Raw genomic sequence first — 27,965 nt, 5'->3', positions numbered from 1 at the left:
ATTAGTTAAGGTACTTGTTCAACGAGAAAATATAACCTAAATTTAAATTTACCACTTATTTATACAGTTACTGTTTGAATAGAATCATCCAAACCTTTATGAAGCGATCGGTACCATAAATGGAACAAAAATTTTACTCCTAGACCTAGAGAAACCTACCGTACTGAATTGTCCGCTTGTGATATGTAGCTTATCAAAAGTAATAGATAGCATGCATGACTCATCTACTTTATTTTTTTTTTCAAACATAATCTACATTTTCTGTGCATTATTTATTATTTTAACGAAACTGCACACAATCCGTTGTTTAACTTTCGAACATCTCATTGTACAACTTTTATATATCATCAACTCTGTGAATTTATTGCGCGTCAAATTCGGAGTACCTACTAAAATACAGCAGGTGTTTTTCACGAGCAGCAGTTCAATGTTCAACAAAATCAAAGTAAGCTGTAGAAATAATATATAATTTCTTTATGTACGAGTAACTATGTACAGTAAGTACATGTGTCAAATGTCGCAGATTTTCAAATTTGAAGCTAGAAATTCGAATGGGAATAGCTACGAGTACCCACTCATTATTGTTTATGTTTCATGCACAGGAAATTTTTTGGTGCATTTTTTCTGGCACTTTTAGGACTATAATATTTTCAAGTTTTATTTTGCTTTTTTATTGAGGAAGAATATGTGAGCATTTTCAACCTCACATTCAATATCAAATTGAGAAAAATTGAAAACATTTTAAAAATCACTCTCATGAGAAGTGATGTTTTTCAAATTTGAGAAAATAAAGGAATATTCAGAGGTATCCAATTAAAAGATACAAGGTTCTAAGTTAAGACTTTCTATAAGTACGCACCCAACAGTTAAAAGGCTGAATCTCCGAGAAAATACTCGTATGAATGAATACGAATAAATTTTTGTGTTGGTGTACTTTGGATTTTTGTTCATGATCTGGTAATTTTTCAAATTACCACTACTGTGTCTACAAAACCCCCGGGATGTCAAATGCGTACCTACTTATAGGACAATGCCTATGAACTTGAACTTTTATGGACCAAATACTAATCTCAACCGATTTTATTCGTTTTTATGTGAAATGATCGAAAAAATGAAAATTTACATGCAAAGTAAGTAGGTAATGCGTACTAGTACTTATAGGCGAATATCATTTCTCTTCTCATTTAATTGTACAAAACTTGATAACGAATTCATACTGGGGCAATATCTTTTTTTTCAATGAAAACTAGACACCATTACAAATCGAAATCTGTAATATACTGAATATTTTCTCGTTTCAAGGAACAAAAGAAAAAATGTATTCAAAAATCACGCAAAAGTTATTCAAACTGCTCTCACACGTCAGACTGAAAATTTTTTTTATCGAACTTCGTGATTTTTCGTGAACAACGAAGGTGATTGGATTGCCGATCAGTGTTACTTATGTGGGAAAACGTTACAATGCGTATTGCGTACCTACCTACCTACCTACCTACCTACATTCGTATAGGAAGTCTTAATACCTTACAGGGCTTTTGGAAAGGGTGCTCACTGCTCAAAGTATTATGGAAAATATAGCGATATTGTAAATTCGAGCGAAGCCTACTTGAAAACTACAAAATGTGTGAATTCAGAACTTTATCCAGTTTGTGGGTTCGTAGAAACACTTTTTAGAGATGTAAGGGAAATCACTGTAGCGACTTTTTTCAGCATCAAAAATCAGCCGAGAAAAATGAAAAACGATATTGCTCCATCTTGTTCATGTTCAAAAATTTAAAAAAAAATATATGCAATAAGCACAACTGGTTAAATTGGGAAGGCTCTAGCGATGACACACAAAAACATTGAAAATGTGCGAAAATACACTTTTTTGCAGCTATAAAGGCGAGGGGAAACGTTAAAAGTCGTAACCGCGAAATCGTTTTTCAAGTTCAAAAAAGCACAATTTCGCCTCTCTATACATACAACTCTAAGAGGTTGATTTATTGGTTGTTGTTTTTTAGCTCGACTTTTAGACCTTTTTCACTTTTCTCCATCCTTCCCACTCCCAAAAATTGTGGCATCCGCAAATTTTCTCAAGGAGGTGGCAAAACCAGATTTTTAAGCATGAAAAATCGAAATGAGGGGTAATTTTCTGGAAAACTATCGTGATGCGTGGCGATTTCATGAAAATGAAGACAAAATTACTGCTCGAGCGAAGCGAGAGCAAAAATTTTTAGAAAAATGGGTCCAAACAACAAAAAAAGTCCATTTTTGCATGTTTTCTTTCAAATTTTTGCTCGCAAGGGGGGGCCATGGCCCCCTTCGCCCCCCTTGGCTACGCAACTGACTCTATCCTTCCAAATTTAGCCTAGCTACCCAATTTGAGAACATCTTATTAAAATTACCTGGCTGAGATGTTTTTAAAGGCAGGAAAAAAATTTTAATACCTAATAAAATGAAAAAATACTTATCAGTCGTGCAAGAAACCGATGGAAATGGACTGCTGGACCCAAAACGGATCTTTTGAGTGGTTCCATTACCAATCCCGGTATCATGATAGGCTATTATTTTTCTTTTGCTGGGACATTCAGGCTATAAAAATAATGCAAAAACATGAAAAGTTGATATTAAAGTCTGCTTCCAACAACGTATCAACAAGGATGTTAAGTGAAGTTGGACCTATATTTTACCTCCTTTTCCTTGGAATGTTGAGTAAAATTATTGAAAAGAAGTAAAGAACACAATTTGTACAATGTAATTCAGATCTTTTGAGAAAAAAAATTGTTCAATGTTTCAATTTCTCGCAATCCTTAGAATTTCTTATATCGAGAGTACATACAAAATAACGTAGGTACCTAATACCTATCTGTATTTTTGGATGTGTTAATCAGCATAAGACGTTGTAAGTACCTACTTGAGAAATTTTTTTCGGTGTTTTTTAGCAGGGATGCAATGGATAAAATATCATTTTTCAACTTATTTGTCTGATTTTTGGTGCTTAAGGTGTATCCACGAAAAGCACTTTATGGATCAATAAACTTGTAGCAAGCATATTCCAAATTCGTACCGCTCAAACTTTACATTATCCCTGTTTTCCTTACAAAAACTCCGATCGAGCTGAAATTTGAGTTGTTGAAAGAGCATGTCACCCAGACCTTGGAACTACATTTTTAGCAGCTGATGTTGATTTTTCGATTTATGGTGAATTTTTTAAAACGGCGGAAAGAGCCTATTTGGATAGGATTACCTTTTTTCTACAAACGTAGCAAACATAGGGATACAAATTTGAAAATTTTGAATCCTCAAAGTGATGTTCTCAATTATTCACTTTGATTTCAGACATGTTCATGGGATGAGGACGGATGTAACAAAAAATGGGCCGCATGACGAGAAAGTACCTAGATACACTAACTATCCTTGAACCAATACAAAAATGAAGTGCTCCAAGAAATTGTTATTTTTTTTGTCACCTTTCATGCTATGTGTTGGAATCTCATGCTGCAGTAATAATCAAAATCCAGCTCAAGTAAAGGTCCCTTTGCAAACTGGTGAAAATAAAAATTGGGCCATATCACTCTCAACCGAATACCAAGATCGATATGATGTGAAGAATGTATACAAATTCGTTTCAGGGAACTACAATTACCATTTAACCACCGAACGAAAATGTACGACGCCCGGATCTCCATATATTTCAAAAATAAAAAGGACATGTTATATTCCCGGTAGCTCCACTGTAGAGGAATACTCTGAAATTTTAGTCGAATGCGCCGGTATGAATGGAACTTATAATTTAGTACAAGCTGCTCACTTAGGAAAACCTGGGTTGAAGTTGAGGAAATCATTGATGATTAGGCCCCAAGACGAAGTATTATTCGCAACTTTTTCCAAAAGCAAAACGAGTAATTTCAACGAATCTACTGCTGATAGTGCCATATGTATTTATTCACTAGACATGATAAACGGAAAATTTACAGAGAAAATTCGAAATTGTTTTAAAAACGTGACAAATCCTGAGTTGGATTTTGTATTGCGCGAAAATAAGTGTGTTGGAACCATTTCAAAAATTAGTGTTGATAAACAGTGCATCCGAGGGGTAAAAAATGTGTTAGTTGATGGAAATGAGCGTATTACAAGTTCTCCTCTTTCCACATTCACTGAACTTCCGACAGATATCATAAGTGCGAGGAAAGAAAACCGCACCGTTATATTTGTTGGTACAAGTGATGGATATTTGAAAACTTTCATAATAAATGATATAAAATCTCTTATCTACGTGTATGCGAATTGGAATATTGAGAAAAATTCTTCGGTGAATTTTGATTCACAGCTCTCTTCAGACGAATTACTTGTATTCAAGAAAACTATAAATGGGGTAAAGAAAATTGGAGTACCTGATATACCCTGCCAAATGTTCACAACTTATGATAGCTGCATGCAGTCTGATATCAAATCGTGTGGCTGGTGCGGATTACCAAATCTATGTACAAAGAAACTTCAATGTGAGGAGAATCAGAAGGATGCGGTATGGTTGGACTATGATTTTCGAAAGAACATTATAATGAATTACATCAATTCAACGTTAGTTGAAAGAACTTCTGGTGAAAGTATAGAAATGACCATAATCAACATACCCTCAATCAGTAAGCAGTTTAACTGTAATTTTGAAATCAAGAATGAAATTTATACTACATCGCTCACATTTAATGGAATTCATGCCATTTGTCCCATACCTTCAGCTAATAAAACATCAACAATACCTTTTGTTTATGATCATCTTAACGTCACTTTACGAATAGAAACAGACTATATTCCGAATATCACAAGCATCAATATAAAATTGTATGATTGTAGAACGTATGGCTCTTGCCATCAATGTGTTTCCTCGTCATCAAATCTCAAATGTGGTTGGTACATTGGAAATAATATGTGTAGGTCTGAGCATCAAATGACACGGGAGAACAAAAATGAGAATGTTGTGACTGGTAACAATTCAAATTGTCCTCCAGTGAGCACATCCCTCAAACCTAAAGTTGGCATTCGAAGCTGCCATGAATGTAATACCTATGATGAATGCATATCATACAATTTGCCCAATTGTGGATGGTGTTTTACTGCAAATAAATGCTCTAGGAGAAATGCGTGTTCAAATACAATAGAGTTATCATGGATTAATTACGAAATACGACCATTTTTTTCAATCCATATCAACCAAACAAAGTTCTCAATCAGCATATTGCATCACAAATATTTACGCAATGAAAGATCAAAACTTTTACAGTTATCCCTGGGTGTTCCAAACTTGAAATTTTCAAAAGATCAATTTTATTGCAAACTTACCTTCGAAACTCTGAATTCATCTTTTATCACAAATACTACTGTCAGTAAAAAAACAAGCACAAATCACACAATTATGTGTGAGACTCCCATCCTCAACCGAAAGCTTTCAATACCATTCTTCAACCATTTTACAAAGGCAACTTTGTCAATCGAATTAGGCAATATAGCCAATATTTGCAACACACCTATCTTATTTTTTGATTGCAACTCTTATACTTCATATGAAACTTGTGTATCTTCAAACTTTGAATGTCAGTGGTGCCCAAATGAAGGAATCTGCACATTTAATGCAACCGATCCATGTAAAATCAATACGAAGATGTGTCTCAATTCACTACCACCATTAATTTCATCCATCACACCAGTAGAGGGTCCATGCGAAGGTGGTACCAATCTCACAATTTTTGGTGAAAATCTTGAGTGTATTTTAGAAGATACTTCTCGCATTAGTATCAAAGTTGCAGGTATACCCTGCATTCCTCTCATAGAAAACTATGTACTTATGAAGATGATAGTATGCAATATCAATGGATCAAGTCCACAGGAAAATCACGAAGGACCAGTTGAACTATGGTTGAATAAAAGTCGTTTTAAATCCCAGCAGAAATTTAAATTTGTGAAATCAAAAATCTATGACATTGTTCCAAAACAAGGATACTTATATGGGGGCACCGAGCTAACCTTCAAAGGTGAACATCTGAATGTTGGAAGATCTGTTAAAATTTCAGTTGGTAATGCGTCATGCCCGTTAATTTATCGTTCCCCAAATGAAATGAAATGTATTACTGGCCCATCAGTGGTGGCAAAAGAAGAGGAAATAATTGTGAAGTTTGATAATAACATTCGCAAGACTTACAACAGCTCATACAAGTATATTAGAGATACAGAACGCGATGAAAATGGTTTCAACACTGCACCAAAAGGTATCCTTTCTGGAGGTGTTGAAATTTTAATTCGTAATATAACCTTCGGAAGCGCTACATCGATTCGAGAATTACAATTTCTAGTGCTCATCAACAACACAAATTATTGTAACAGCTCCTGTACAGTTCGAAACGACTCTACAGCAACTTGTCTGTCACCATACATTCCAGACATTGATCATTCTTCTTTTAGTGCACAAAGTCCTCTTGAATTAGAATTTTCCCTAAAACATCAGACATCGAATGTTTGGATTATTAATACCTCCAATAATTCTGTAATGTTTACTTTATATCCTGATCCTGAATTTTTTTACTTTCTAAACTCATCAGTCAAATTCAATGAGAAAACATACGTTATTATTAAAGGACGCTATATTAACTTGGCATGCCAGAAATCAGACATAAAAGTAAAAGTTGGTAATGATACTTGCAACATAATATCACTGTCCTCCAATCAAGTCGTCTGCTCCCTAACAAAATCCAAGTCAGTGAATTTTGATGCAGTTTTAAATGAAGAATATGACATCTTGACTGAACATGAAAATATCACAGTACTAATTGGCAATCATTTTAAACAAATAGTCCCCAAACAGCGAGATTTTCCTGCAGTGGAACCTAACCAGTCTGAAAATTCCATCCTACCAATCATAATCATTTCCATGGCAATATTCGTGATCCTAATTATATCATCTATCATCATTGGTCAAAAAATCAAAGCAAAAGCTTCTCAAAAAATAAAGGATACCCAGTTGCGAATGGATAAGCTCCAGTTATGCGTTGCATCTGAATGTAAGGAAGCTTTTGCCGAACTTCAAACTCAAATAAGTATTTTCACATTGCAAAACCAAAGCAATGGTTTGCCTTTCCTCGACTATCGTGAATATGTTACAAAAATCCTATTTCCGAATTTCCAAAACCATTCCTTTATGTTCTACGGAAAAGCAATACTAATCCATAAAGAGCAAGGGTTGCAATTGTTCAGCAACTTGATAAAGAACAGAAGATTCTTGCTGACATTTGTGAGAACATTGGAAAGCAATGAAAGTTTCTCCATCAAGGATCGAGTGTTTGTTGCTTCAATGATAATGACAGCTTTACAAAACGACATGGAATACTGCACTGATATCCTCAAGTCATTAATGGCCGAGTTGATTCAAAAATGCATTCAGGGTAAAAGTCATCCCAAACTTTTGTTCAGACGATCCGAAAGTGTGGCTGAAAAAATGCTTTCAGCTTGGTTTGCCTTCTTGCTATATGAATTTCTGAGAGAAACTGCCGCCAAACCACTTATCAACTTGTTCAGTGCCATAAAACAGCAAGTGAGCAAAGGCCCAGTGGATATGATAACATCGGATGCTCGATATTGTTTGAGTGAAAATAAAATGATCAGGCAAAAAATCCACTACTCTCATGTGACTGTGCTTGTGACCATTTCTGAAAAAACTGCACCAATCATAAAATTGAAATCAGCAATGGAGAAAGTGCAAGTCAAAGTGTTGGACTGTGACACAATATCCCAAGTGAAAGAAAAAATAATGGATATAATTTATAACACGAATCACTGTAGCCAACGTCCTGATCCATCTGAAATATGTATCGAGTGGTTAACTGGAAGTTCTGAGGGAATAATTTTGACAGATACTGATCATACTTCAAAACTTGAAGGTGAATGGAGACAAATAAATACCCTCGGGCACTATGGTGTCGTCGATGGTAGTACACTGAACCTAATATCCTCTGCAGAGACAAACTATCGCACTTCAGATGCACAACTTTCAGATATAATGAACTTCCAAAACGATTTTAGTAGTCTGAAGAAGAAAAGGCTGTTATCTGAATCTGCAACTCCATTGATACAGAATGATGATGCTCGCTGCAAAGATTGGCATCTAATCAAGCCTATCGATCTAAGCAATGGGCAAGATGATCACGCTGAAAGCAATCAAATTGTTCCTGAAATTTATCTCCCAAGGTTATTAGGGGTGAAAAACAGTTTGCAGAGTTTTGTCAACGATCTGTTCGCAACAATACTGAAAAAAAATCACCAGAAAAAATGTTTCCCAACAGCTATAAAATACATGTTTGATTTCTTGGACGATCAAGCCTTACAACATGGTATCACTGACCCCGAAGTCGTGCACGTTTGGAAAAACAACTGTTTACCGTTACGATTCTGGGTAAATATGTTGTGAAAATAGGAATGTCCGCGATTTTTTATCAAAATTCAATATTCGCTTTAGAAAATTATTTATTTGACATTTCGGATTTTCGGCAGTAATGATTGTAGATTCGCGTCGTCTTTGAATTAAAACATCGACATTTCGCTAAATTTAGCTTAAAAATCGCAATTTTTCTTGATTTTTTCATTTTTCATCAATTTTTGAGGTCGGAACCGGTTGCCACCGGGGTACCCGGATCATGTTATCAAAACAACCGGGTGTCCGAGAAACCGGGTGTTTGAACAACACTAATTATTCAAACTGCTCTCACACGTCAGACTGACAATTTTTTTAATCAAACTTCGTAATTTTTCGTGAACAACGAAGGTAACCGAACTGCCGATCAGTGTTACCCATGGGAAAACATGAAGTCTAACCTAAAGCTCTTTAATACAAGTATGGAAATAGATTATACTCTTAAGAAAGTCATAGGATTTTTCGTAAGTTTTACGTACTGCGCAGTGCGCGAGCAAGCATCAAATCAGCTGTTCACGTACAACGTTGCACCACATTGGTTGCTCCACCCACCACCATCGCGTGGCGACACCAACCTGCCATGCGCAGTACGTAACACATACGTAAAATGCTATGACTTTCTTAAGAGCATAATCTTTTTCCATACTTGTATTAAAGAGCTTTAGTCTAACCTTACACAGAGGTTTTAATTTTTTTTTCAGAATAGTCCGAAATTACTTACGTGCATTTGCAGGAGTGATAGGAAAGGTAAAGCTCTTTAATACAAGTATGGAAAAAGATTATGCTCTTAAGAAAGTCATAGCATTTTACGTATGTGTTACGTACTGCGCATGGCAGATTGGTGTCGTCACGCGGTGGAGCAACCAATGGGGTGCAACGTTGTACGTGAACAGCTGATTTGATGCGTGCTCGCGCACTGCGCAGTACGTAAAACTTACGTAAAATCCTATGACTTTCTTAAGAGTATAATCTATTTCCATACTTGTATTAAAGAGCTTTAAGGAAAGGGTGCTCAAAGTACGAGAAAATAGGCATATTGTAAGCGAAGACAACATAAAAACTATACAAAAGGTGCGAATTCAGAACTTTTTTCAGCTAGTGGCTGCTTTGAAGCACTTTTTGTAGATGTTGGAAAAATCAGTGTTGCCACTTTTTTCAGTATCAAAAATCAGCGGCGAAAATTGAAAAATTATATTTCTCCATCTTGTTTATGCTCGAAAATTTGAAAAAAAAATATGCAATCGGCCCAGGGGGGTACATTGAGGAGGCTCCAGAGATGACCCAAAATTGAAAAACGTTAAAAAGGCGTGAAAATACACTTTTTTGCAGCTGTATTAAGGGCAAAGGGATGGGATAGAAAAGTTCCTCTTCAAACAGCTCTAGAAGGCATGATTTATCGATTGTTTTTTAGTTTGATTCTTAGACCTTTTTCACTCATTTTCATCCTTTTCCCTCCTAAATATTTGAACATCCGCGAATTTCGAGTCAAGGTTATTTCCCCTCAAACAGATGTTTTTCACGCAGCACAGTGACTCGGATGGCGAAAAAAAAGCGCGCATGGCGTTTTACAACAAAACTATGTCCAATGACCATATCAAGAGTTGAAAGTAGTAATTTAGTAGTAATTTTCAACGAGGAATTCGAATCCGATGCCTTTTTTTTCGCCAGACCCCTTGGGGGTGGTACCAAAATCAAATTTTGTAAAAATGAAAAAAAATCGAGTGATATGTCAAAATATAGGTTTTTTGGGTCGAAAAACACGAATCTGAGGTACTTTTTTTCTTCAGTCCCCTCGAGGGCCTTGGGGAGGTGCTATCGAAATCAAATTTTGTAGAAATAGAAAAAAATCGAGTGATACGTCAAAATGTAGGTTTTTTGGGTCGAGAAACACGAATCTGAAGCTCTTTTTCTCATTCAGCCCCTAGGGGAGGTGCTACCGGAATCAAATTTTGAAAAAATCAAAAAAATTTGAGTACCTAGTTTATCAAAATCTAGATTTTTTGGTGGAGGGGATTTATTAGTCAGTTTTTCAATCATTCGACCCGATATCGTCGGTTATTTTATATCATAACTTGAAAAATCGCACCTAATCACAGAGTAACTATAACCATACCCCTAAATGCATCGGATTCGAATTCCTCGTTGAAAATTACTACGAAATTACTACTTTCAACTCTTGATATGGTCATTGGTCATAGTTTTGTTGTAAAACGCCATGCGCGCCTTTTTTTGCCATTCGAGTCACTGTGCGCAGGGAAACCCAATAAAATTCCTGATAAAATGAAAACTCATAATGCAGTCATACGAAAAATCGGTACTAATGGACTTCTGGGGTCCCAAAACGGATCTTTCGAATTCAAGTGGTTCCATCCCCAATCTCGGGATCATGGTAAATGGTAATCCATATCTTTTAAGGAAGAAATATAATTCAATGTTCATTTTTCTTGTAAGCCGTTTCTTTAAATCGAGAGTACAAAATAACGTACCCCTATTCCTTAATATGGTATAGGTCAAATTTTTCAGAATTCTTGAGTGCGAATGCAATGGAGAAATATCATTTTTCAATTTATCCGCCTGATTTTTAATGCTTAAGAAGATGGAAATATTTGTTTCCACAGTATCTCCAAAAAGCCCTTTTTGAACAAACAAGCTAGCAAGAGTTCCAAATTTGCACCAATCGTTTCTACTTTTCAAATTGACCCCACTCAAACTTTACAGTAGGTATTCTTATTTTTTTTATGATTACAACTCGTCAATTTCGATCAAGCTGAAAGTTTTCTCGCTGAAAGAGTATATCATCCAGACCTCACAACTAGGTACCTACATTTTTAGCTGCTGAAGTTGATTTTTTGATTTTTGGTGAATTTTTGAAATATGACGGAAACAGCCTATTTGGATAGGATTAATTTTCTACAAAAAAGCGAACGTAGAGATAAAAATACATACGAAACTTTTAAAATTTTGAATCCTCAAAGTGATGTTCTCCATTATTCACTTTCATTTCAGACATGTCCATGGTACGAGGACGGATGTAACACAAAATGGGTCGCATGAATTGAAAGTAGGTACGTACGTACTCGTTACTTCAACTATCCTTGAACCAACGCAAAAATGAATTGCTTCAAAAAATTGTTAATTTTTCTATCATCGTCCATGCTATGTGTTGGAGTCTCATGCTACAGAAATAATCAAAGTCCAGCTCAACCAAAGGCTGTTACAAAGAACAGTTTAGCAGCTGGTGGAAATTATTCTCAAGCTCGTGAAAATAAAAATTGGACCATATCACTCTCAACCGAATACCAGGATATATTTGATGTGAAATCTATAAACAGATTCACTTCAGGGAACTATAGTTACGAGTACTTTGTAACCACTGAACGAAAATCGGCAACACCAGGATCTCCATACATTTCAAAAATAAAAAGGGCATGTTATATTCCCGGTATCTCCACTGTAGATGAATACTCTGAGATTGTAGTCGAATGCGGCGGTATGAATGGAACATATAATTTAGTTCAAGCTGTTCATCTAGGAAAACCTGGGTTGAAGTTGATTAAATCATTGAAGATTAGACCTGAAGACGAAGTATTATTCGCAACTTTTTCCAAAAGCAAAACAAAAAATTCCAATGAATCTAGTGCTGATAGTGCCATATGTATTTATTCATTAGACGCGATAAACGGAAAATTTACAGAAAAAATTCGAAATTGTTTCGATAGAGTGGGAAATTCTGAGTTGGATTTTGTATTGCGCGAAAATAAATGTGTTGGAACAATTTCAACAACTAATGTTGATAAAGAGTGCATCCGAGGGGTAAAAAATGTGTCAGTTGATGGAAATGAGCGTATTATAAGTTCTCCTCTTTCCACATTCACTGCACTTCCGACAGATATCATAAGTGCCAGAAATGAAAGCAACACCGTTATATTTATAGGTACAAGTGATGGATATTTGAAAACATTTATAACAAATGATACAAAATCTCTTATCTACTTGTATGTTATAAATTGGAATATTGAGAAAAATTCTCCAATATATTTTAATGCACAGCTCTCTTCAGACGAATCAATTGTATTCAAGAAAACTATAAAAGGTCTTAAGAAAATCGAAGTACCTGAAATACCCTGCAGAATATTCACAACTTATGATAGTTGCTTGCAGTCTGATATTAAATCGTGTGGCTGGTGCGTATTACTCAATCTTTGCACAAAGAAATTTGAATGCGAGCCAAATCAGAAGGATGGGATATGGCTTGACTATGATTTTCGAAAGGATGCCAAAATTATTTATATTAATTCAAGGTCATTTGAAAGATTTTCCAATGAACGTATAGAAATGACTATAGAAAATATCACTTCAATTAGCAAGCAATTCAACTGCAGTTTTGAAATTGGGAATGAAATATATACCACATCTCTCGCATTGCATCAATCGACTGCCTCTTGTCCCACACCTTCAGCTAATAAAATTTCAACAATACCACTCGATTATGATCATTTCAACGCCACTTTACGAATCAAAACTAATTACATCCCGAATATTGCAAGCATAAATATAACATTTTTTGATTGTAGAACTTATGAAACTTGTGATAAATGTGTTTCCTCGTCCACAAAACTCAAATGTGATTGGTACATTACAAGTAAAACGTGTAGGCCTGGATATCAAATAGCATTGGGGAACAAAAATGGAAATGTTGTGACCGGCAACAATTCAAATTGTCCTAGAGTGAGAACATTCCTCAAACCTACAGTTCACACTCGAAGCTGCAATGAATGCAATACCTATGATAAATGCTTATCATGCAATCTGCCCCATTGTGGATGGTGTCTTACGGCAAATAAATGCTCTTTGAGTAATGAGTGTTCAAGTACAATGCAGGTACGAGTACCATGGATTAAGCACAAAATACAATCGTTATTTTTAATCAATATTGAGCAAACAAATTTCTCAATCAGTATACTGCATCACAAATACGTACACAATGAAAGATCAAAACTTTTACAGCTATCCCTGCGCGTTCCAGAGTTGGACTTTTCAAAATATGAATTTTATTGCAAACTTACTTTCGAAACTCTGAATTTATCTGTCATCACAAACACTACTGTCAGTAAAAAGACAAACACAAATTACACAGTTATGTGTGAGACTCCCATCCTGGACAAAAAACTTTCAATACCACCCTTCAACCATTTTATAAAAGCAAATTTGACAATCAAATTAGGTAATATTACTGATATTTACAACACATCCATCTTATTTTTTGACTGCAACTCATATGATTCATATGAAACATGCGTATTTTCAAACTTCGAATGTCAGTGGTGCCCAAATGAAACAATATGCACATTTAATGCCATCAATCCGTGTAAAATCAATACCAATATGTGTCTCAATTCACTACGCCCATCAATTTCATCCTTCAAGCCTGTAGAGGGCCCATGTGAAGGTGGCACCAATCTCACAATTCTTGGTGAAAATCTTGGGTGTACTTTTGAAGACATTTCTCGCAGTATTATCAATGTTGCAGCTATACCCTGCATTCCTCTCATAGAAAAGTATATACCTATGAAGATGATAGTATGCAACATCAATAGATCAAATTTGCATGAAAATCTCGAAGGACCAGTTGAACTGATGTTGAATGGAATCCTTCTTAAATCACATCAAAATTTTAAGTTTGTAAACTCAAAAATCAACGACGTTTCTCCAAACCAAGGATTCATATATGGTGGCACCGAGCTAACCTTCATTGGTGAACACCTGGATGCTGGTAGATCTGTTGAAATTTCAGTTGGTAATGCATCATGCCCTTTGATTTATCGTTCCCCAAATGAAATGAAATGCATTACTAGCCCATCCAGAACAAAAGAAGGTGAAATAATTGTGAAATTCGATAATAACATTCTCAAGACAAACAACAGCTCATACAAGTATATTAAAGATGCAGAACGTGATGAAAATGGTTACAACACTGCACCAAAAGGTATCCTTTCCGGAGGTGTTGAAATTTTAATCCGTAATATAACATTCCCAAGTGGTACATTGATTCGCGAATTACAATTTCTAGTGCACATCAACAACACAAATAATTATAACAGCTCCTGTACAGTTCGAAATGATTCTACAGCAACTTGTCTGTCACCATACATTCCAGACATGGATAAATCTTCTTTTAGCACACAGAATCTTTTTGAATTGGAATTTTCCCTTAAACACCAGACAGCAAAAGTTCGGATTATTTCCAATACCTCTAGTAATTCTACAAAGTTCACCTTATATCCTGATCCTGAATTTTTTCACTTTTTAAACTCATCAGTGGATTTCAATGACAAAACATACATTATTATTAAAGGACGCTATATTAACTTGGCATGCCAAAAATCAGACATAAAAGTAAAAGTTGGTAATGATAGTTGCACTGTAATATCACTGTCCTCAAGTCAAGTCGTCTGCTCCCTACCAAAATCGCAAACAATGGATTTTGACAGAGTTTTCAATGAAGAATATGACATCTTGACTGAACTTGATAATATCACAGTACTAATCGGCGATCATTTTAAACAAATAGTCCCCAAACAGCCAGATTCTCCTGTAGTGAAAAATAACCCGTCTGAAAATTACATCCTACCTATCATAATCATTTGCATTGCAATATTTGTGATCCTAATTATATCATCTATCATCGTTGGTAAAAAAATCAGAGCAAAAGCTTCACAAAAAATAAAGGACACCCAGTTGCAAATGGATAAGCTCCAGTTATGTGTTGCTTCTGAATGTAAAGAAGCTTTTGCCGAACTTCAAACTCAAATAAGTATTTTCACATCGCAAAACCAAAGCAATGGTTTGCCATTCCTCAACTATCGTGGTTATGTTACAAAAATCTTATTTCCAGATATCCAAAACCATTCCTTTATGTTTTATGGAAAAGCAATACTAATCCATAAAGAGCAAGGGTTGCAATTGTTCAGCAACTTGATTAGGAACAGAAGATTCTTGCTGATGTTTGTGAGAACATTGGAAAGCAATGAAAGTTTCTCCATAAAGGATCGAGTGTTTGTTGCTTCAATGATAATGACAGCTTTACAAAATGACATGGAATACTGCACTGATATCCTCAAGTCATTAATGGCCGAGTTGATTCAAAAGTGCATCCAAGGTAAAAGTCATCCCAAACTTTTGTTCAGACGATCCGAAAGTGTGGCTGAAAAAATGCTTTCAGCTTGGTTTGCCTTCTTGCTATATGAATTTCTGAAAGAGACTTCCGCCACACCACTTATCAACTTGTTCAGTGCCATAAAACAGCAAGTCTGCAAAGGCCCAGTGGATATGATAACATCGGATGCTCGATATTGTTTGAGTGAAAACAAAATGATCAGGCAAAAAATCAACTACTCTCCCGTGACTGTGCTTGTGAGCATTTCTGAAAAAACTGCACCAATCATAAAATTGAAATCAGCAGTGAAGAAAGTGCAGGTCAAAGTGTTGGACTGTGACACAATATCCCAAGTGAAAGAAAAAATAATGGATATAATTTATAACACGAATCACTGTAGCCAACGTCCAGATCCATCTGAAATATGTATCGAGTGGTTAACTGGAAGTTCAGATGGAATAATTCTGACAGATACTGATCATACTTCAAAAATCGAAGGTGAATGGAGACAAATAAATACGCTCGGGCATTACGGTGTCATTGATGGTAGTACATTGAACCTAATATCTTTTGCAAAGACTAACTATAGCACTTCAGATGCACAACTTTCGGATATAATGAACTTCCAAAAAGATTTCAGTAGTCTGAAGAAGAAAAGGCTCTTATCTGAATCCGCAACTCCTTTGATACAGAATGATGATGCTCGCTGCAAAGATTGGCATCTAATCAAGCCTATTGATCTAAGTAATGGGCTAGATGATCACACTGAAAGCAATCAAGTAGTTCCTGAAATTTATCTAACAAGGTTATTAGTGGTGAAAAACAGTTTGCAGAGCTTTGTCAACGATCTGTTAGCGACAATACTGAAAAAAAATAACCAGAAAAAATGTTTCCCAACAGCTATAAAATACATGTTTGATTTCTTGGACGATCAAGCCTTACAACACAGTATCACTGATCCCGAAGTCGTGCACGTTTGGAAAAACAACAGTTTACCGTTACGATTCTGGGTAAATTTGATTAAAAATCCAAATTTCCTATTCGATATTCATAAATCAGCCACCATCGATTCGTGTCTCAGCGTTATTGCTCAAGTTCTAATGGATTCTTGCTCGACAACTGAACCTAATTTGAACAAGGATTCAGCAACATCGAAACTTCTTTATGCCAAGGAAATACCAGTATATAGAAAATGGGTCCATAAATATTACTCGGATATAAAAAGCATGCCTGCGATTTCACCTCAAAGCATGAGTGAGATGTTATTGAAGGAATCTCAAACGCATGCCGCAGATTTTGACTCAAATTCATCGGTTGATGAATTACTCAAATATGCGTTTAAATTTAAGGAGAAGTTGATTGATGCCTTGAAAGCTGATAAGGTGGCACAAGAAGATTTATTAGCTCTCAAGTTGGAAAAAGTTTATGATACAATGTCAGCTGTTGAAAATTTTTAATGTAATTTTAATGCGACATTTTTACACGTACGTTTTTTATACATACCTACCTACCTATTACCATGAACTTTTCGTTTCTTTTTTTATATGCAGTAAGTACCCATGTGGATTTAATTTTATATTTTTATTTGTAGGTAAATCGAATGAATATTTCATGTTCAAGTGTGTGTAGTGTATGTATAAGGCCACTTTTATGTACTATTTCAAGTATCTACCCAATTTTTTTTCGATCTGAAAATTCATCCATTCATTTATTTGTTTGATATGTAGGTAGGTATCTGATTTTCAAATTTTTAAGATGTTTAAATTGATTAATTTCTTGAGTAGATACCTACCTACCTCCTATACCAGTATTTTATGTGTTTTCTTTTACTATGAAAAAATTAAAATCCATATTGTAGGTTCCTATAAATTTTTTCCTAATATTAAATTTTTTTAGGTTATTACAAATAAATGTGTTATTTTTCTTAATAGTTTCTCAATTTTTAAATAGTTAGATAGTACCTACCTACAAAAAATACCTATCACGTACCTTTTCCAGTTACTTACCTACTTATTAAATTTTTGATACTGTTCAAAATTGTAACAATAATGCTTAATATTAAAATGGCCAAGGCGTTTTGAATGTTCAAAACAGTGATGTGTTTCAAATTGAAAAATGGTGTCCGATTGAAACGTATCAGGAATTTCACAAAATTTGTTGTCAAATAAAATCTTCATTACAGGAAGAGTAGAAATATCGGGTACCACAGCAACCAACCTAACTAAAACACAGAATAGAATAGTTTTGTGCTTGAAATGTATGTTGTTAACACAACTTCAACACTAGTGTTAGGTGGGACACGTTTAGTGTTACCAATATCAACTTAAAGTTTCACACAAAAAACCCTACTGGGTTTTCCTTAGGTAAGTAGGGGGGACCTGATATTTTGATCTTCCCTGTAAATAAGAAATTTTCCCCCTTTATAATTACCTAATTCGACGATTTCGAACGAGCAATTTTTTTTTCATCACACCAAAAATGAAATTACGTTTTACATTTCGAAAAAACGGCGAATTGACATTTCATTTTTTCTGAGAATGATTAATCAAACCTGACTAATACATATTTTTACAATAATAGAATTTTTCAATCTGATAAACAGAAACGCACGCGTCATTGTGATATTCTATTAAGATCGTGGGGCTACTTGTCCGATCTAGTGTATTTAACAGAATTACCTAATAAGGAAATGAGGTGGGTTTGGAAAAAACAGGACGTTGTGATGACGATGAGGCATGGAGCAATATTAATCTTTTTTCATGTGAAAATAGCTTTGTCCTGGTAACATTGGAGTAACACACACGTTCATGAACTCAAGGTGAGTTGCCTATGTCACTGGCGAAAGGAGCTTATTCTGTAGAGGGCACCGAATTATTTAGGTACTTCATTGATTTTACACTGGATCTAGTATAATCTGAGCGAGCAGATTTCTGGAAAACGAAGTAGGGAGGTTTTATGATAACAAAATATTAATACGTAGGTACCGATTAGATCATTACAGATTTGAGAATTCATTAAAAATTGAGAAATATGAATTTATCATCTTACGGTTCGTTCCTTCCAATAATAATAGTTAAGCTAAGTATGTACTTGTTCAACGTGAAAATACATCCTAAATTTAAATTTACCATTCATTTAGACAGTTACTGTTTGGATAGAATCATCAAGACCTTTATGAAACGATCGGTACCATAAATGGAACGAAAATGTTACGCCTAGCCCTAGAGAAATTTACCATACTGAATTGTCCGCTTGTGATAGTTTATCAAAACTCATAGATAACATAAATGACTCAGCTACCTACTTTATTTTATTTTATTTTTCAAGCATAATCTACATTTTCTGTACATTATTCATTATTTTAACAGATCTGCACACAATTCGTTTTCAACTTTCGAACATCTCATCGTACAACTTTTATATCATTAAGTAACTCAGTCAATTCCTTGCGCGTCAAATTCAGTCATATGTAACTAAAATACAGCCGGTGTTTTTCACGAGCAGTTCAACGTTCAACAGAATAAAAGTAAGCTATAGAAATAATATATCAACTCTTTAGGTAACTACGTGTGTTAAAAGCCGCAGATATTCAAATTTGAAGCTAGAAATTCGAATGGGAATAGGTACCTACTTGTTATTATTGTTGTTTTATGCGCCAAAATTTTTTTGGTGCATTCTTTCTAGCACTTAGGACTGCAGTGTTTTCACATTTTATTTTGTTTTTTTATTGAGGAAGAATATGACTTGACCATTTTCAATCTCACGTTCACTAACAGATTAAGAAAAATTGAAAATATTTTAAAAATAATTCGCATGAGATGTGATGTTTTTCGATTTGAGAAAACAGAGAAATAGGTAGGTATCCTACTAAAAGGTACAAGGTTTCAATGTAAAACTTTCTATAAGTACGCACCTAACAGTTAAAAGGCTAAATCTCCGAGAAATATCACAAAATTCAAAACCCCCGAGGGATGTCAAATGCGTACCAGGGCAGTGCCTACATATGAGCACGCATGAGTAAATAAATACGTATAGGTACATGTTGAAAATTGTAAAAAATCCAACCAAATAGCAATAATTTAAACATCCTAAAAGCAATATTATACAAACTTTTAAAAAGTATATTTTTGGCCTCCCATTTTTAGCAATTACTTTGAAATTGATGTCGACATCATGATAAGACTTTATAATCTTGAACTTTAATGAATCTAATACCAATCTCAACTGATTTTATTCGTTTTTATGTAAAATGATAAAAAAAAAAAAAAATGAAAATTTACATGCAAAGTAATGTGTAGTTAGGCACCCACTTATAGGCGAATTTCAACGTGCACTTATTATGGGAAGTTTTTTCTCTTCTCACTGAATTGTACAAAACTTGACAACGAATTGGCAATATATTTTTTTCAATAAAAACTAAACATCATTATAGATCGAACTGTGTATTATACTTAAAGCTTTTTTGTTTCATTCAGGGAACAAAAAAAAATCACACAAAAATTATTCAAACTGCTTTCACATGTCCACTGACAATTCGTGATTTTCGTAAACATCGAAAGTGATCGCATTGCCGATCAGTGTAACCCATCTAGGAAAACATGAAGTCTTACCATGCAGAGGTTTCATTTCTTTTTCAGAATAGACCAAAATTATAATATGCATTTGCAGGAGAGATGGGAAACGGTGCTCAAGTAGGAAAACAAGGATACAGTAAATTCGAGCGAGGCCGACTTGAAAACTACAAAATGTGTGAATTCACAACTCTTTCCAGTAAGTGAGTCTATAGGAACACTTTTTAGCGATGTGGGTAAAATCAGTGTTGCCACTTTTTTCAGCATCAAAAATCAGCTGAGAAAATTAAAAAATAATATTTCTCCATCTTGTTCATGCTCAAAAATTTGAAAAAATATGCACTGGGCACAGTGGGTTGAATGGGCGAGGCTCCAGCGTTGACCTAACATTGAAACCTGTTTAAAAAAAAGGGCAGCTGTAAAGGCGAAGGGATGGGGTTGGAAAATTCCTCTCCAAACAGCTCTAGGAGGCTGATTTATCGATTGCTTTTTAGTTTGATTTTTTAGACCTTCTTCACTCCTTTTCACCTCCCCCTCCTAAATATTTGAACAACCGCGAATTTTGAGTCAAGGTCATCACCACTCGAACCTTCAAAACTAAGCCTAAATACCGAATTTGAGCAAGTTTTATTAAAATCTCCTGACAGGCAAAAACAAAATTAAAATAGGTAACTGATGAAATGAAAAAAATGCGCATCAGTCCTGCGAAAAATTGATGGAAATGGACTCCTGGGATCCCAGAACGGATCTTTTGGGTGGGTCCATCCCCAATCCCGGAATAATGGTAATTCACATCTTAAGAAAGAAAAATAATTCAATGTTCATATTTCTCATAATCCTTGAAATATTTTAAATCGAGAGTTCGAAATAACGTACCCCTGTTTTCAAATGTTAAATTTTTTCAGAATTTTTGAGCATAGATAATATGTACAATAGAGAAATATCATTTTTCAACTTATCTGTCTGATTTTCAGTGCTTAAAAAGGTGGAAACATTGGTTTTCACGGTATCTCTAAAAGGCCCTTTATGGACCACCAAACCGGCATGAGTTCCAAGTTCGCACCATTTCTAGCCTTCAAGTTAACCGCACTCTAACATTACAATAAGTATATGTATGTATGTACCGTACCTATTCTTCTTACAATTAAAACTCGTCAACTCCGATCGAGCTGAAATTTGGCTCGTTGAAAGAACATGTCACTTGGACCTCAGAACTAAATTTTTAGCAGCTGAAATTTATTTTTCGATTCATAATGAATTTTTTAAAATGGCGGAGAGAGCTTATTCGGGTAGGATTAATTTTTTTCTACAAAAAGAGCGAACATAGAAATAAAAATATGAAACTTATAAAATTTTGAATCCTTAAAGGGATGTTCTCCATTATTCACTTTGATTTCAGACATGTCCATGGAATGAGGACGGATGTATGTAACTCAAAAAGGGTCGCATGACGTGGAAGTACCTAGACACACTAACAATGCTCGAACCACTGCAAAAATGAAGTACACCAAAAAATTGTTAATTTTTTTGTCATCTCTCATGCTATGTGTTGGAGTACCATGTAACAGTAGTAATCAAAATCCAGCTCAAGTAAAGGCTGTTACGAAGAAAAGTTTAGCAGCTGGTGGAAATCATTATCCGGCTGGAGAAAACAAGGATTGGACCATATCACTCTCAACAGAATACCAAGATAAATTTGATGTGAAATCTATACACAAATTCACTCGTAGATTCACTCGTAGATCCACTTCAGGGACCTATAGTTACTTTGTAACCACCGAACGAAAATCGCCAACACCAGAATCTCCATACATTTCAAAACTGAAAAGAGTATGTTATGCTCCCGGCAAATCCACTGTAGACGAATACTCTGAGATTTTATTAGAATGCACCGGTATGAATGGAATTTATAATTTAGTTCAAGCTGCTCATGTAGGAAAACCTGGGTTGAACTTGATGAAATCATTGAAGATTAGGCCTGAAGACGAAGTAGTATTCGCAACTTTTTCCAAAAGTCAAACGAACAATTCCAACGAACCCACTAGTGATAGTGCTGTGTGTATTTATTCACTAGATGCGATAAATGGAAAATTTACAGAGAAAATTCGAAACTGTTTTGATAACAAAGAAAATCCAGTGTTGAATTTTGTATTGAACGAAAATAAGTGTGTTGGAACAATTTCAACAATAGAAATTGATACAGAATGCATTCGAGGGGTAAAAAATATGTCTTTTGATGGAAATGAGCATATTACAAGTTCTCCTCTTTCCACATTCACTGCACTTCCGACAGATATCATAACTGCGAGGAATGAAAACCACACCATTATATTTATCGGTACAAGTCATGGAGATTTGAAAACATTGATAACAAATGATACAAAATCTCTTATCTACTTGAATGCAGATTGGAATATTGAGAAAAATTCTCCGATATATTTTGATCGTCAGCTCTCTTCAGACGAATCAATTGTATTCAATAAAACTATAGGTATCAAGAAAATCGACGTACCTGAAATACCCTGCGAAATATTCAAAACTTATGATAGTTGCTTGCAGTCTGATATCAAATTGTGTGGCTGGTGTGGATTATTCAATCTTTGCACAAAGAAATGCGAATGTAATCAAAGTCAGAACAATGGGGTATGGCTTGACTATGATATTCGTAAAACCACTAAAATAACTTATATCAGTTCAGCGTCATTTGAAAGAACTTCTGATGAAATTATAGAAATGACCATAGAAAATTTACCTTCAATCAAACAGTTCAACTGCAGTATTGAAATTGGGAATGAAATTTATACCACACCTCTCTCATTGCATCAATCAACTGCCTTTTGTACCACACCTTCAGCTAGTGCAATATCAACAATACCACTCGATTATGATCATCTTAACGCGACTTTACGAATCGAAACAAACTATATTCCGAATATTGCAAGCATAAACATAACATTTTTTGATTGTAGAATGTATAACTCTTGTGATAAATGTGTTTCCTTGTCCACAAAACTCAAATGTAATTGGTACATTGGAAGTGGAACGTGTAGGCCTGGATATCAAACAACATGGGGGAACATATTAAATGAGAGTGTTGTGACTAGTAACAATTCAAATTGTCCTACAGTGAGCACATCCCTCAAACTTAAAGTTGACACTAGAAGCTGCAATGAATGCAATACCTATGATGAATGTTTATCATGCTATCTGCCCGATTGTGGATGGTGTACAACAGCAAATAAATGTATTTTGAAAAATGAGTGCTCAGATGCAACAGAATTAACATGGATTAATTACAAAATACAACAATTTTTTTCAATCTATATTGACCAAACAAATTTCTCAATCAGTACACTGTATCACAAATACTTACGTAATGGAAGATCAAAACCTTTACAGGTATCCCTGAATGTTTCATTCTTCGACATTTTGAAATATGAAATTTATTGCAAAATCACCTTCGAAACTCTCAATTCATTTTTTATCACAAATACTACTGTCAGTAAAAAAACTAACACAAATTACACCATTGTGTGTGAGACTCCCATCATCAACAGAATTTCAGTACCATCCTTCAACCATTTTATAAAAGCAAGTTTGATTATTGAATTAGCTAATATTACAGAGATATACAAAACACCCATCTTATTTTTTGATTGCAACTCTTATAATTCTCATGAAACTTGCGTATCTTCAAACTTCGATTGTCAGTGGTGCCCAAATGAAAGAATATGCACATTCAATGCAACCAATCCTTGTAAAATCAATACCAAGATGTGTCTCAATTCACTACCACCATTAATTTCATCCATCAAACCAGTAGAAGGCCCATGCAAAGGTGGTACCAATCTGACAATTTTTGGTGAAAATCTTGGGTGTATTTTCGAAGATACTTCTCACAGTAGTATCAAAGTTGCAGGTATACCCTGCATTCCTCTCAAAGAAAACTATGTACCTGCAAAGATGATAGTATGCAATATCAATGGATCAAGTCTACCGGAAAATCTTGAAGGACCAGTTGAATTATGGTTGAATGAAAGTCGTTTCAAATCTCAACAGAAATTTAAATTTGTGAACTCCAAAATCACCGACTTTTTTCCAAAACAAGGATTCATATATGGTGGCACCGAGCTAACATTCAAAGGTGAACATCTGGATGCTGGAAGATATGTTGAAATTTCAGTTGGTAATGCATCATGCCCACTGATTTATCGTTCCGCAAATGAAATGAAATGCATCACTAGCCCATCAGCGGTGACAAAGGAAGGTGAAATAATTGTGAAATTCGATAAAAACATTTGCAAGCCTAACAACAGCTCGTACAAGTTTATTAAAGATGCAGAACGTGATGAAAATGGTTACAACACTGCACCAAAAGGTATCCTTTCCGGAGGTGTTGAAATTTTAATCCGTAATATAACATTCACAAGCACAACATCAATTAGAGAATTACAATTTCTAGTGCACATCAACAACACAATTTATAACAGCTCCTGCTTAGTTCAAAATAATTTTACAGCAACTTGTCCATCTCCACGCATACCAGACATTGATCATTCTTCTTTTACTGCACAGAATCCTCTTGATTTAGAATTTTCCCTAAAACATCAGACGGAAAATGTTTGGATTATTAATACCTCTAATAATTCCATAAAGTTTACATTATATCCTGATCCCGATTTTTTTTACTTCTTAAACTCATCACTCGAATTCAACGACAGAACATATGTTATTATTAAAGGACGCTATATTAACTTGGCGTGCCAAAAATCAGACATAAAAGTAAAAGTTGGTAATGATACTTGCACTGTAATATCACTGTCCTCCAATCAAGTCGTCTGCTCCCTACCAAAATCCCAGTCAGTGGATTTTAATGGAGACTTCAATGAAGAATATGACATCTTGACTGAACTTGAAAATATCACAGTACTAATTGGCGATCAATTCAAACAAATAGTCCCTAAACAGCAAGAATTTTCTGCAGTGAAAATTAATAAGCAGTCTGAAAATTTCATCCTACCTATCATAATCATTTCCATGGCAATATTCGTGATCCTAATTATATCATCTGTCATCGCTGGTCAAAAAATCAGAGCAAAAGCTTCTCAAAAAATAAAGGACACCCAGTTGCAAATGGATAAGCTCCAGTTATGCGTTGCTTCTGAATGTAAAGAAGCTTTTGCCGAGCTCCAAACTGAAATGAGTACTTTCACATCACAAAACCAATGCAATGGTTTGCCATTCCTCGACTATCGTAGTTATGTTACAAACATCCTATTTCCAGATGTCCAATCCCATTCCTTTATATTTTATGGGAAAGCAATACTAATCCATAAAGAGCAAGGGTTGCAATTGTTCAGCAACTTGATAAAGAACAGACGATTCTTGCTGACATTTGTGAGAACATTAGAAAGCAATGAAAGTTTCTCCATCAAGGATCGAGTGTTTGTTGCTTCAATGATAATGACAGCTTTACAAAACGACATGGAATACTGCACCGATATCCTCAAGTCATTAATGGCCGAGTTGATTCAAAAGTGCATCCAGGGTAAAAGTCATCCCAAACTTTTGTTCAGACGATCTGAAAGTGTGGCTGAAAAAATGCTTTCAGCTTGGTTTGCCTTCTTGCTGTATAAATTTCTGAGAGAAACGGCCGCCAATCCACTCATCAACTTGTTCAGTGCAATTAAACAACAAGTCAGCAAAGGCCCAGTAGATATGATAACATCGGATGCTCGATATTGTTTGAGTGAAAACAAAATGATCAGGCAAAAAATTGACTACACTGCTATGACTATGTTTGTGACCATTTCTGAAAAAACTGCACCAATCATAAAATTGAAATCAGCAATGAAGAAAGTGCAAGTCAAAGTGTTGGACTGTGACGCAATATCCCAAGTGAAAGAAAAAATAATGGATATAATTTATAACACGAATCACTGCAGCCAACGTCCTGATCCATCTGAAATATGTATCGAGTGGTTAACTGGAAGTTCTAAGGGAATAATTTTGACAGATACTGATCATACTTCAGAAATCGAAGGTGAATTGAGACAAATAAATACCCTCAGGCATTACGGTGTCACTGAGGGAAGTACATTGAACCTAATATCCTTTGCAGAGACAAACTATCGCACTTCAGATGCACAACTTTCAGATATAATGAACTTCCAAAAAGATTTTAGTAGTCTGAAGAAGAAAAGGCTGTTATCTGAATCTGCAACTCCTTTGATACAGAATGATGATGCTCACTGCAAAGATTGGCATCTAATCAAGCCTATTGATCTAAACAGTGGGCAAGAAGATCACACCGAGAGCAATCAAATAGTTCCTGAAATTTATCTAACAAGGTTATTAGGGGTGAAAAACAGTTTGCAGAGTTTTGTCAATGATCTGTTCGCAACAATACTGAAAAAAAATCACCAGAAAAAATGTTTCCCAACAGCTATAAAATACATGTTTGATTTCTTGGACGATCAAGCATTACAACACGGTATCACTGATCCTGAAGTCGTGCATGTTTGGAAAAACAACTGCCTACCTTTACGATTCTGGGTAAATTTGATTAAAAATCCAAATTTCCTATTCGATATTCATAAATCAGCCACCATCGATTCGTGTCTCAGCGTTATCGCTCAAGTTCTAATGGATTCTTGCTCGACAACTGAACTTAATTTGAACAAGGATTCAGCAACATCTAAACTGCTTTATGCCAAAGAAATTTCATTTTATAGAAAATGGGTGCATAAATATTACTCGGATATAAAAAGCATGCCTGCGATTTCACCTCAATGCATGAGTGAGATGTTATTGAAGGAATCTCAAACACATGCCACAGATTTTGACTCAAATTCATCTGCTGATGAATTACTCAAATATGCGTTGAAATATAAGGAGAAGTTGATTGATGCCTTGAAAGCTGATAAGGTGGCACAAGAAGATTTATTAGCTCTCAAGTTGGAAAAAGTTTATGATGCAATGCCAGCTGTTGCAAATGTTTAATATAATTTTAATGCGACATTTTTGCGTTTATGTTTTTTATACCTATGTCCTATACCTATACCTATTACCACACTTTCGTTGCTGTTTTTATGTTTATAGTACCTATGCGAATTCAATTTAATTTTTTTTTATTTGTATTGTAAACTGAATGAATATTTATGTTCAAGTGTGTGTATGTATTAGGCCACTTCTTTGTAATATTTCAAGTACCTAATTTTTTGTCGATCAGAAAATTCATCCATTCATTTATTTATTTGATACTTATCTGATTTTCAAATTTCGAAGATGCTCAAATTGATACATTTCTTGAGTAGATACTTACTTATATGCTGTACCAGTATTTTATGTGTTTTTTCTTAGGTACTTTTAAAAAAAGTTGAATGTATATACCTACAATTTTTTTCCTAATGTTAAAATTTTTCTAGATTATTACAAATAAATGTGTTTTTTCCTCCTCAATAATTTCTCAATTATTAAACAGTTAGATACCTACAAAATACCTATCAAGTACTCAAATGTGGTCACGTTGCGGTTCTTTTTTGAGGTAGAAGCAACCTGGAGCCAAAGATCACACTTATCGACTCGACTTTCAAATCATATCGAACGAAATTAGAAAAAAATTCACGTTTTTTGAACACCTTATTTTGGAAAAGATAAATCAAATTTGTGAACAAATATTTCTTTGAAAATTTCAATTTCTATGCCAAAAATGGTCGTTTTAAAATTGCAAGAATCTAAGTGGCCACTTGAAAAATAAAGAACAAAATTTCACCAAATTGACTTGAAAAGATGAAAA

The 27,965-nt window shown here is 34.8% G+C and overlaps 2 protein-coding genes across 3 annotated transcripts; both read left to right on the top strand.

The window, feature by feature from the left end:
- The first annotated feature begins 281 nt into the window (after positions 1-281).
- On the top strand, positions 282-27,647 carry LOC135841430 (plexin-A4-like). Of its 2 annotated transcripts, XM_065358381.1 has the most exons (3): positions 282-445; positions 18,965-19,122; positions 21,567-27,647. In XM_065358381.1, exon 3 carries the CDS (start codon positions 21,590-21,592, stop codon positions 27,167-27,169), a length of 5,580 nt encoding a protein of 1,859 aa, XP_065214453.1. In that variant the 5' UTR covers positions 282-445; positions 18,965-19,122; positions 21,567-21,589; the 3' UTR covers positions 27,170-27,647. The 2 variants fall into 2 exon arrangements, with proteins under 2 accessions (XP_065214453.1, XP_065214454.1); XM_065358382.1 differs by lacking the exons at positions 18,965-19,122; positions 21,567-27,647 and adding an exon at positions 3,322-8,637.
- LOC135841431 (plexin-A4-like) lies at positions 10,066-18,958 on the top strand. The gene has a single exon (XM_065358383.1). The coding sequence runs from the start codon at positions 11,552-11,554 to the stop codon at positions 17,051-17,053; it is 5,502 nt and encodes a 1,833-aa protein (XP_065214455.1). The 5' UTR covers positions 10,066-11,551; the 3' UTR covers positions 17,054-18,958.
- Positions 27,648-27,965: the final 318 nt, after the last annotated feature.

The sequence above is a fragment of the Planococcus citri genome, chromosome 3, assembly GCF_950023065.1.
Source record: "Planococcus citri chromosome 3, ihPlaCitr1.1, whole genome shotgun sequence".
NCBI lineage: Eukaryota > Metazoa > Arthropoda > Insecta > Hemiptera > Pseudococcidae > Planococcus > Planococcus citri.
This window is presented reverse-complemented; position numbering and strand designations above follow the sequence as displayed.

Coding starts and splice junctions, on each gene's coding strand:
- LOC135841431 (XM_065358383.1), top strand. CDS start 11,552: ATGAATTGCTTCAAAAAATTGTTAATTTTTCTATCATCGTCCATGCTA.
- LOC135841430 (XM_065358381.1), top strand. CDS start 21,590: ATGTATGTAACTCAAAAAGGGTCGCATGACGTGGAAGTACCTAGACAC.